Below are 12,500 nucleotides of genomic sequence, written 5' to 3' on the forward strand. Positions count from 1 at the left end.
AGATTTTTCACCATAGGTGCCCTTTAATGTTTCTTTTTTAAATATTTCCTATTATTTATTTCGACTAGAATAAATGCAGTTTTTAATTTTTTAAAAGCCATTTGAAGGTCAAAATTATTAGCCCCTTTAAGCAATACATATATATTTTGTGTTTTCAAATGACAATAATATTTCATTTAAATATATTTCTTGCACAATTACTTATATTTCAATTTAAATGTATAGTTCACCTAAAAATGAAAATTCTGTCACACCGTACTCACCCTTGACTTGTTCCAAACCAGTTTGAGTTTTTCATTTGGAAACACAAAACAAGACCTTTTGATTATTGAAAAACAAAAACAGTGGAAGTCAATGGTCACAGGTTTCTAACATTCTTCAAGATATCTTCTTTTGTTTTCAAAAGAACCGAAAAATTGTACTATTATTAAACAATTATTTTGTCATTTGTAATGAAATACTTCATGGTGTTTATTTGTGCTAACCTCTGCCCATCTTTATGCTATTGTCTGTGTTTAATCAGGTGTTTGATGGATTGGTGGAGCTGGTCACTTCCTTCGGAAACTACAGCCGCTATCGTCAGCGTTTCTCTGAATGTTCAGGATTCCGCTTCCCCATCCTTGGGGTCCATCTGAAAGACCTGATTGCCGTCCATGTGGCTCTGCCTGATTGGATCGACCCAGAAAAGACCAGGGTCAACCTAACCAAAACCCATCAACTGTACGCCATCCTGGAGGAGCTGGCACTCATTCAGAGCACTCCACCCAGCATAGAGGCTAACACAGACCTGCTCAATCTGCTTATAGTGAGTCTGTCATAAGTGGGACGAGTTTGCTGTCATCCAAATTTATGTTTTTTTTTTGTGAATCTAAGCAGAATTTTCGCATCAATTACTTTTTGTCTTAAGTGGCACAGTATTATTATTTAATGTCTAAGAAACATTTTGCATTAACAGTGTTGAAAACAGTTCAAAAGTTAATTACCTAGCTAAATTTAATTAGCCAGTTTAGGAGTGAGTCGTTTTATCATTCACTTAAATGATTTAGTCAAAACACTGATTCATTCAGGAACCAAACAAATCATTGAGCTTCCATGTGAGTCCATGGATCATTCACTTAAACAGTTTCAAAACTGATTCATTTAAAGAGTCATTGAATCACTTACTAACTTACTTACTTACTCCAAGGGCCGTTTTTATATCAAAGTTGATATTTAGCCACACCTTGTTGGTGTTTCGTAGCATCTAATTTTTACGAAGTGGGTTGTTAGCTCTCAACGCTCAACCCTTAAACTGGAGGACTAGGACATACACACATACACTATGGACAATTTAGCTCACCCAATTCACCTATAGCGCATGTCTTTGGACTGTGGGGGAAACTGGAGCACCCGGAGGAAACTCACGCGAACATGAGGAGAACATGCAAACTCCACATAGACATGCCAACTGATCAAGTCAGGACTCAAACCAGTGACCACTGTGCCACAGCGCCACCCCACACTGAGATATGTTCAACTGTATTCTTTTTTTTATATTTATGTTTCCTATATTTTAGTTATTTGATCTTTAAAAAATGAGGAGTGACCTCATGATTAACAATTCTTTTTTACTTATTTACCATTTGTAAACATGATTAACATTTCATGGTAAGATGTTCAAACCACACCCCTTAGTTATAATTAGTACTGCAAAGGCTGGCTCCACATCCCCCAAAAAAAAGGCAGCTGCTGGGAGATTTTGGGCTCTATTTTAACAATCTAGGGGGGCAAAGTCTAAAGCGCATGGTGTAAAAGCATGATCTAACAGGGTTGTGCTTATTCCGTTATTTTGGGTGTGTATTTTGGAGATGTGGGTGTGTTTTGCGTATAACGTGCATTAAACCAATCAGTTTCATCTCCCATTCCCTTTAAGAGTCAGTTGCGTTGCACTGTGGCGCATTTGCTATTTACATGACAGACTTTGTAAGTGGAAAAACTGAATGCTTCAGTGGCAAGAATACAGTTAAACAAACCATCTGCAGCAGATAAAGAACGAGCCTCCTCCATTCGACCTCTTTACTTTATCTTTACTTTTATTCTTTACTTTACTCCTTTACTTTCGTGGAGTAGGGAAACGGTGGAAACTCACTCCCCTGAAGACCTCCATCAGCCTACATATTTAATTTTGATTGTTAAGCGCAAAGTTTTGTTTCAAAACTATTTCTAAATTTTGTTTTAATTTTCAGCAAACTAATAAATTACCAATAGTAATGAAGTGTGGTTAATAATTATATTACAGTTATATACAAACACACATCCTATTCTTATGCCCCATATATACTTCTCCAAAACCCAACAGATGGACAAATCTAAACTTGTTTTTATTAAAACAAATATAAATATTCATATAATAAATAATACTGCTATTAATAATAACATTTACAAGTTCAAATTGTCATGAATAAACTGAAAAGCCCCTCAGATTGAAGAAGGCATGGAGGTAGTGGTTTTTAGATAAAAAATTAAAATAATAATTTTTGTAACATTTTAATTCTTTTTTTTCATATGTAAAGATATTTGTGTATTGCTGTAGACTACATTGTGCGTGTATTAAGTAATGTGTAAGCACATGGGCGCATAACGTGCTCTGCGCTGGACTTTAAACCTTCCTTTTTAGACTGGAACACATACGAGTCCACAAAATGGCGCTAATGGATTTGCCATTTATACATCGTGGCACAAAACATGAAAATTAGGGTTGCACTGGTCTGAAAATAGCAACAAATCATGCCAAACACATCCTGCGCCTTATTGCACTGAGTGTATGATAGGGCCCTTTGAATTCACTATTCTACAGTGGAAGGAAGTAGAGATGCATCATCCAGTTATCTGAGATTTAAGCATGATTGCTGATAAAGTAAGAAACTGTGATGTTATTTATCAAATCCATGTCATGTAAATCACTAATTAATAATCATTCGCATTTCTTTTGTCCGTCTCCAGGTGTCTTTGGACCAGTACCACTCAGAGGATGATATATACCAGCTGTCTCTACAGAGGGAGCCTCGTAGTATTAAACTCTCGGTGAGTCACACACCACCAACATAAAAACTGCTCAGATAGCAAATCAGTAGCCACCATGAGGTAGAAACCACCAATTACAAGCACTCATGACACAATTTGACAGATTAATTTTCCCATGTTGCTTGCGTAATCCACTTACGTAGACTTGCAGCTGGGAGACTGAACCACTACTCTATAATTATTCTGTTCAACCATTGGACAGCAGTCATTTATCCATATCTGCTAGTGCCTTATTTTCACTTGCTAAGTGAATACACCATTGATTTCCGGCCTCTTAGACCTCCAGCTCAAAGTCACAGTCTCCTCTAATAGAACAGTGGGCATCTTCAGTCAAACCCAAAGCGGATCCATCCATTATCAACAAGCACATCGAGAAAATGGTGGAGGTATGTGACCTAAACTACTTGAAATCCTTTATGATTTGTTTTTTCTGAATAATTATTCGATTTACATATTAAATAAAGTGTATTTTATGGTTAATAAAGTGGGGTGAGTCATGTGTTATCATGAAATAAATGCAATAATGAGCTTTATGAAAATGCACAGCTATATGCGATACTGGTTAGTTGTCAGTTTTGTAGTTTACCATCATTATCCATTGTTTTATATTTAAACAATTGATAAAACAGTATCACTGTATCATATCACTCAGCTTGTGTTTTCTAGACAAACTTTCATTCTGTGATTAGCGGATGGGATTATTTAGTTGCTTACTTTAGGTTATATTATGGTAACACTTTACCATAAGGTTGTATTAGTTAATGATAGTTAATGCATTTACTAGCATGAACAAACAATGAACAATACATTCACAGTTTTTGTTCATCTTAGTTAACGTTAGTTAATGAAAATACAGTTGTTCATTGATAGTTCATGTTCACTCCCAGTGAATTAACTAATGGTAGCAAGCATGAATTTGGATTTTAATAATGTATTAGTAATTGTTAAACTATGGTTAATAAATGCTGTACATGTATTGTTCATCATTAGTTCATGCTAATAAGTATATTAACTAATAAACCTTATAAGTGACCTCATCATTCATTTAAGTGATTTGTTCAAAAACACTAATTCAATCAAAAACAAAGCAAGCTTCAAACCTCATGAGTGAGTCATTGTATTATTCATTCATCATACAAATTATTCAAAATCTAGCCATTTCAAGAGTTCACACTTAGCTCACGATTTATACATAGCTTGTTCGGCGTGCTGTCCCGGGAGAGAGCCCTAAGCTCAAGGCATCCTCGAGCCCAGGGCTCCCTCCTTTCACAGGGCGAGGGGAGATTGAGCTTAGGTCGATCTGAAACTCCCATGCTGCTGAGGCCAAGGTGAACTTCCTGAGAGTAAGACATTACAAAAAAGATTTAGGCTTATTTTGTCTAGAATATAGAGCACATTTGAATGGTGGGAGGAAACCGGGGAACCCGGGGGAAACGCACACGGACACGGGGAGAACATGCAAACTCCGCACAGAAATACCAGATGGCCCAGTGAAGACCCAACGCTATTGGCATTCTTGCTGTGAGGCAACAGTGCTAGTCACTGGGCCACCGTGCCGCCCATTCTGGATAAAGGTGAAAGAAGGGGAGGAGGAGGGGTTCTTCCAGACGAAGATAGTTGTAGAGAGGAAATGAGGATATGTATAGTGACTTGGGATCCTTTGATTGGAGGATCATGATTAGCTAATGTGGACCAGCTGGGTCAATCATGAGCACATGCTCCTCTCGAAATTAGTTTAAAATTAAACTTCACTTCAAAACAAAACAAGTAGCTGACCATACGAGTGAGTCATTGAATCATTCACTCATTATATTTATTTAAAGGTGCTGTATGGTTTTGACTTTTCTAAAGCATACAAATTCCAAAATATATTTGCAGATATTTACAAATATGCTAAACGAACATTCTTGTTTATCTGCAAAACAATGTTGAAGTCAGTTATTCTGCTTTGAGTTACATGCCGGAACTACGTCTTTGTTTTGGTTCTTTTACCTGCCCACTGACAATTTAGCCAGTTACACTTTAGCACCCGGGTTGCCTTGTTGGAAAACCGCGTATTTTATTCTTTCATTCTGAAAGGCTCTCAAAGCATGCGTCCGTTACCGAAATGCGACCTCCAGTTGACAGTTGCAAACTCCGAAATGAGACGCAGATTCAGAGTTCCACCTGAGGAGGTTATTAATTAGCAAATAACATATATATTACGAATGTAAACATTAGGTGAGCAGATTACATTGTTACCCCGTGTCCTAACAACATGCTTCTTGACAAGATTTTCAGTAAGTAGCAATTTAGCTGTTTGCACCAGACGAAACATGACAAAAATTTAAATACAGCCATTCAGAAGCACAGAATAGTGCACTTACTGCACTACAACGAAATGGTTTATAATCTATTCAAAACATATTAAACCTCTTTAACATTATTAAATGTAGCTGAGGTGATTATTGTCAGTTTTGTGTTGTTCATCTGCAAGAAGTTGAAGCCGTTTTTAATATATCAATTCGAGGTGTTGGTTAGAACAAAAACTTCTTTTACTATGGAAAATATTCCTTCGATCGCGTGCTGTTGCTTTTATTTAGAACACGATTTAAATCAGCCTTCAGGCTCGATGGTCCGACTCGCTCCTGTTGAACTTCAATCTGGCAACCTGCGCTAGCATTTGTTTTGATCCAGGGATGCAATATCTAGTTCAGCCACTGGGTGTCAAACTTACACACTGCACCTTTAAAAACACCTTCAAAATTGATTGGATTTTGCATTGAGTCATTATAATATTCACTTAACCAGTTTGTTCAAAAACACTAATACATCCTTAAAAAAAATGTACGAGTGAGTCACAAATAATGGGAGATGGAAACACATTTGCCAAATAAACTCTGACATGGCAAACATTATAGTCTTTGCTTTGTTTACTTTTGGTTACTAGGTTGCCAATACTACAGTAGTGACTGGCAGCATAGTTGAAAAGCTGACAAGAACAAAGCAGTATGTGTGATTTGCCATGCTGAGGTGAAATATTGTAGATATTATGGTCACATTTGATCTTAAATGTAAAATAACATACAGTAGTCCTGTTTAAACAAGCCATGGATTTTATGATGTGCACAATTATCCAAAAATCTGATTACTCTTTTGGGCTATACATTTTGATATTTTTAGGCTATACCAAAGTATCTTTAAGGAAAGGACTCGGCGGCCATCTTTGAAACACCTCTCGGGAAGTATGCTCGTGCTTACGATTACATAACATATTTGGAATCACCAGTAGAATTAAACAACAACTGTCTCATTCTTTCATTTCGTTTCGTTTCTTAACATTCGAATCAAACAAAATCGCCATATTTTCAGGTTGCCCAAGCTAATGTGCGTGCGCAATCGAAAGGAACGAGATCACAACACCAACCTCATTTACGGCCATTCTACACATTATCATCTTCTAGATAATGATCATCTGATCGCACTGCTCTTCTGAAGTAATTCACAACAAATCTCCTCCAGAAATGCCAGCAACTGTTTGATGATTGGCTCCTGTGCTAGTAGGCGGGGCTTCATTTGCCATATTGTTACACTTTTCCCCATTCAAAACTATAGTAATGACATGTCTTGTGTATTCTGTAATCTTTGGCTATACTGAGGTGGGCTTTGTTGCTTGTTTATTGTGTGCAGCAGCAAAAGTCTGTGGCTCTTCAGTTCATTTTTTTATTAATTTACCATTTGTAAACTGAAGTACACCCTATTCAGTTTTGGAAATATCAATACTGTTTGAATTAAATCTGTATTCATCAAATCAAGAACAGAATTTGATTGAATCAGACACTTGTGATTCGGAATTGAATTGAATTAAGGCATCTAAATCAACACCCAGCCCTAATAGCTGAATAAAAGATAAAATATCAGACTTGCACAACTGTAATGCAATAAATTATTTTACGACTTTTTATTTTGCAGTCTGTTTTCCAAAACTATGACACCGATGGCGATGGCTACATTTCCCAAGAGGAGTTTGAGATCATCAGAAGCAATTTCCCCTACCTCGGCAAGTTTGACGAACTGGACCAAAACCAGTGGGTTTATCGTGACAATCTGTCCAGTTTATCTGAAGCTATTATTTAGCCTCATTTGTCAACGTCTACAGTACAGTACAGGCCCCCGTCTTTCTCTTTTCTCATTTTCACTCCCAGGGATTGTAAAATTAGCCGAGAGGAGATGATTGAGTACTTCACCAAGGCGAGCTCTTTACAGAACTGTAAGATGGGTTTTGTTCACACGTTTGCAGAGACGAGCAGCATCAAGCCTTCATTTTGTCGCCACTGCTCTCGCTTGGTAAGTACACGTTTTATTTGTGGCTCTTAATCTTCATCTCCAATGTGATGATGACAGACCACACATATGACAAGCTGCCAGATGAAATAAGATCATGAAAAAAAATCTGCATTTAGGTTAAAAAAAGGCACATAATGCCTATTTTATTATGCTTGTGTTTGTTCGTATTTGTCGCTGCTGTCAGATGTTTCTAGTATTTGTCTTTAAAGGTGTGTCTAGGGGAAAGATGTTGTTCTGTTCACAGCTGGTAGTTGGGTGTAGATGGTAACCACTTCCTATTTTCTCATTTCCTGTCAAGATCCACCCCAGCACAGAACCTGTTTTCCCTTTTCTCTCGTGCATTTTGTTGTTGTTGTTGGTAATGAAGTAGTGTTTTTGTAATGATCTTAAACAATGTTTAATCTAATTTAGTCTGTAAGTTACTGGGTTTTGAGTTTTATAGAAAAATATATGTTTAATAATTTACTAAATATTCTAACATTGAAATGTTTGTTCCTTTCATTTCTTTCATGTTTTTGTTCAGCAAAATTGATGAAAAGTGATATACTGTAGCAGACATTTGTGACATTACAAATCATCCTGTTTAAAATAAATGGGATTCTATTGGAGTCTTTAATTCATCGAATAGCTGTATGTTGTTATGGAAGAGGGCATAAGCCATAATAATACAACAGTAATACAAAAAAAAAAAAACATCTGAAGATTAATGTCATTAAAAGTTCAATTTCAAGAAAAATTGTGAAGTAAAATGTTGAGAATAAACTCGAAGTTGAACTAGTTTATCGGGGTATCCACAGGGTCTTAAAATGACTACATTAACCTTCCTGTCGTGTTCGGGTCAAATCTGACCGATTTATAACTTAAATCACTCATAAATACTGTCTTTCACATCTGATTGCCTCAAGGCCTTATGATACAGTATCCTCCACACTATGCATTTGCACATATACAAGTGATGATCATCTCTTTCATTGAATTTTGAGTGTTCTAATCAACCTTGTTACACCTGGGGTGTTCCCGGTCAAAAGTGACCGCCATAGGAAATGAATGGGTATCCAGGCTGTATTCATTCATCAGACAGAAAACATCCCCACACACTACCCCAACTCACTCACTCACTCACTCACTCACATCTCTTTTACGTGCTTATGTGCTGATCTTCCGGCCTGATCTCACAAGGGAACATTTCAAATGTTAATTCATATGAGTTTAGTCGTACAAAAACACCCAGCCCCAGCCCTAAATCCAATCGTCATTGGGGATAAGCAAATTGTACAAAACTGTATGAATGAGATCATACAATTTCATAAAGATTAGCTACTAAACCAATAAGTTATGAATTGCCATGAAATTGTTGGATCCTTCAACGTGAATCAACTTCCTGATAAAACAGTGTATCATATCTTCACACAGACAGGTGTCTATTATGTGAATCCATCTGTGTGTCTTTCTTTCTTTCTTTCTTTCTCCGTTCAGCCAATCTGAGTCTAGCAGGAGCACTTTTAGCTTAGCTTAGCAACAATTATTTTAGTATATTAGACCGTTATTATCTCTCTCAGAAATGACCAAAGTATAACTAGTGCTAGTTCTGTGTCCATGCTCACTGTATATACCCTCAGTCACTATTCCCTATATTAGTACACTTGAAGGACTGAAAATTCGATCACTCAGGACACAGGAAAGGATAGCATTTTGTTTGTGCTTTGCTGGTTGATAAATCATTCAGATGGATTAAAATGTCAATTTCTTTGGTCAGACCCTGTGATAGTTATTTTAGTGAGCTGTCTATTAGTAATGAAACAAAGTATTTTGATTTCTGTCATCTATTGTTTATTTTGTAATGTCTTTTCAGCGCCTATTTTAATTTTCACTGCAGTTATTTTATGTCTAATTCTGTAAATTCATGTTAAACACTACTTTGAGACATTGTTCACAGCTAAAGAAAGTTGAATAAAAATTTGGCAGAGAAAAAAGATTTTTGTGCTAATATAAGAGCAGTTAAAACAGACCAGTCAATTCTGACCGGGAACACTAAAGTAAGGGGCAGGATGTGAACACGACAGGAGGGTTAAAAACTAAATAAACTAAATTTTAGGCCTTAAAAAGTCTTACATTCACTGAAATATTGTGTTGTAGGTCTTAAATCATTTTAAACAGATCTTAAATTTCCTATGTCCATGTAAAACTACCCAACTGGGCGATCACTAACATTCCATCTCAATAAAAGGTAACTTACTCTGTTTACCAATATGGCTTGATTATCTTCCTTACAATAACAAGTTTTTTAATGTGTTTTTAATGTTTTAACTGGACTACTGGAAAAAAAATCCTTAGTGTGTAGCCTTGCGTAAAGCTGCGGTCACACTCGAGTTTGAGCTTGCGAAATTCTGTCGTATGGTGCTGCGAAAATTTAAAAACATTAGCGATTGGTCATTTTTTCATTTCCTATCCAGAGAGGTCATGTTTTGATCCTCGATTGGTCTCAGGCAATTATGTGATGTGATTTTGCAGGTCAGAGTTCACCAAGCTTGAACTTTGCAACGCAGCAAAATGCAAAACTTGCCGCACGACCTTACGTTTCCAGTCTGATGCATTCACGTGCTTATGAATGGAAGTCTATGGGGGAGAAAAGTCCAATGCAACCGCAGCTTAAGTCTAAAATTTCATTCATAATGATCATAAAAATGTCTTAAAGTCTTAAATTTGACTTGAATATAATACGATTTTTTTTTCTCAAAACAATGATTTTATTCTCGAAATTCAACAAGCTTGTTCTCAACATTTTATTTCTTTTATGCATTTTCTTCTTGAAATATGACTTTATTCTTGACATTTTTATTCTCATAATTTGTCATTTTGTCTTTTGAAATATAATGAGTTTAATCTTGCCTTATAATGACTTTTAACATTGACATTTTATTTATTTAATTATTTTTATTATTGCTTGGCTCTACTCCTCATGGAGTAGATGGTTCTAGTGAAATCACCTAGAGAGTTTGGTGCTTGACCTGCATGCAATTTATTAATTCCTTACATTTATATAGCGCTTTTCTAGACACTCAAAGCGCTTCATACATTTTTGAGGAAATCTCCTCATCCACCACCAGTGTGCAGCATCGACCTGGAGGATGTGACGACAGCCATATTGCACCTGACTGCACACCACACACCAGCTGATTGGTGGAGAGGAGACAAGATGAAGCCAATTATATTATGATGATGGTTAGGAGGCCATGATAGACAGAGGCCAGTGGGAAAATTTGGCCAGGATGGTGGAATTAAACCCATACTCTTTTTCGAAAAAAAAAAGTCTTATCTGAAAGACAGCGCTCAATGAGCAGTATAGAGTCTCCATCAATATACTGGGGTGTAAGGACCCACACAGACTGCAGGTTGAGTACCCCCTTGCTGGTCTTACTAACACCACTTCCAGCAGCAACCTAGCTTTCCCAGCAGCCCTGCTTAGCTTTAGTGGACGACCATGTGAGACTTAAAGTGAGCTAGCTTCTGGCTAAGTGTAATGTGACACATGAAATAAAACTACAAAAATAAAATAAGTAATAACAGTATTACTGAACTTTATCTTTTTTAAAAGACATCTATTAAATATATGTCAAATTAAAAGCAGGTATTTATTGAAAAATACAATGAGATTCTTTATTTATTTTAATATATTGAAAATATTATCATTTTTATATACAGTTGAAGTCAGAATTAATAAACCCCTTGAATTATTAGACCTTCTGTTTTTCCCCAATTTCTGTTTAACGGAGAGAAGATTTTTTCAACACATTTCTAAAAATAATAGTTTTAATAACTCATCTCTAATAACTGATTTATTTTATCTTTGCCATGTTGACAGTAAATAATATTTGACTAGATATTTTTCAAGACACTTCTATACAGCTTAGAGTGACATTAATAAGGCTTGACAAGGTTAATTAGGTTAACTAGGCAGGTTAGAGTAATTAGGCAAGTTATTGCATATCGATGGTTTGTTCTGTAGACTATTGAAAAAAAGTAGCTTAAAAGAGCTAATAATTTTGACCATAAAATGGTTCATAAAAAATTAAAAACTACTTTTATTCTAGCCGAAATAAAACAAATAAGACTTTCTCCAGAAGAAATAATATTATCAGATATACTGCAAAGATTTCCTTGCTCTGTTAGACATCATTTGGGAAATATTTAAATACATTCCAGAATTTTTAAACCAAAAATCAGCAAGACTTTACTTTGACAGATTTTATTTTTATTGTCTACAAGTGAAGTGCATTAAGTAAAGTAAAGTGTTGCAGTTTTTGGGTTGTTTTGTACTGTGTTGCGTAAGCCATTGTCATTGTGTTCATATATGCTAATTCTTGCAGATGTGGGGATTTTACAATCAGCGATGCAAATGCAAAGGTATGAAACCAACTCTTCAAACCAACTCAACCATTGAACTAAATTAATCTGTTTTTTTGTGTAAATGTGGCTTTGTGTGTGTTTCAGTGTGTGGTGTGAGCTGTCATAAAGACTGTGTGAGCCGGTTGGCCATCGAGTGCCGTAAGCGAACGCAGAGTGTCAGTGTTTATAATGATGTGTCCTCAAAGGCCACGCGCTCCTTCAGCTTTCCACCTCCACAGAGCACTGAGACCATAGCAGAGAGCCCAGGTAAATCTACACAAGTGTGCTTCAAAACAACACACACACTATACCATATAATTATACAAACTCCTACTGACTGTGGGTTCCAAAGAAAATATAGAGCTTATAACTTAAAATCATTTTTTTTTTTTTGTTTTTTTTTTTGATGAACTAAAACTTAAAAACTGCTAAATAATAGATAAGGAAATTTTATTGATCTTTTATTTGTTAGTTATTTTTATGCCGAAGGTAAAACATTTTCTAAAGGTTGTTTATTGTTAATATTTTAGCTTTAGACATTTCTTTTAAAATAAATATGATGATAATGGATAAAAGAATGTTTTGCTTTATTTTTTTCCTAAGAATTTGATTCAAACTTAAATTTTTTTTAATGATGTTTTTATAACAGAAAAATAGCCAATTAATCTAAATTAACTTGGTGTTTGAAAAAAAAATCACATTTATGCTGATGAATACAATTTCAT

General features: G+C 35.7%; 1 protein-coding gene across 1 annotated transcript in view; it reads left to right on the forward strand.

The window, feature by feature from the left end:
- Positions 1 to 12,500, forward strand: part of rasgrp2 (RAS guanyl releasing protein 2 (calcium and DAG-regulated)) — a 28,591-nt gene that overhangs the window by 13,214 nt on the left and 2,877 nt on the right. Inside the window, exons 9-15 of the mRNA XM_056446291.1 lie at positions 524 to 805; positions 2,983 to 3,063; positions 3,342 to 3,449; positions 7,015 to 7,130; positions 7,248 to 7,389; positions 11,757 to 11,793; positions 11,881 to 12,042. Of these exons, the coding sequence (XP_056302266.1) occupies positions 524 to 805; positions 2,983 to 3,063; positions 3,342 to 3,449; positions 7,015 to 7,130; positions 7,248 to 7,389; positions 11,757 to 11,793; positions 11,881 to 12,042 (928 nt within the window). The remainder of the gene's footprint in view (positions 1 to 523; positions 806 to 2,982; positions 3,064 to 3,341; positions 3,450 to 7,014; positions 7,131 to 7,247; positions 7,390 to 11,756; positions 11,794 to 11,880; positions 12,043 to 12,500) is intronic.

The sequence above is a fragment of the Danio aesculapii genome, chromosome 21 (genome assembly GCF_903798145.1).
Source record: "Danio aesculapii chromosome 21, fDanAes4.1, whole genome shotgun sequence".
NCBI lineage: Eukaryota > Metazoa > Chordata > Actinopteri > Cypriniformes > Danionidae > Danio > Danio aesculapii.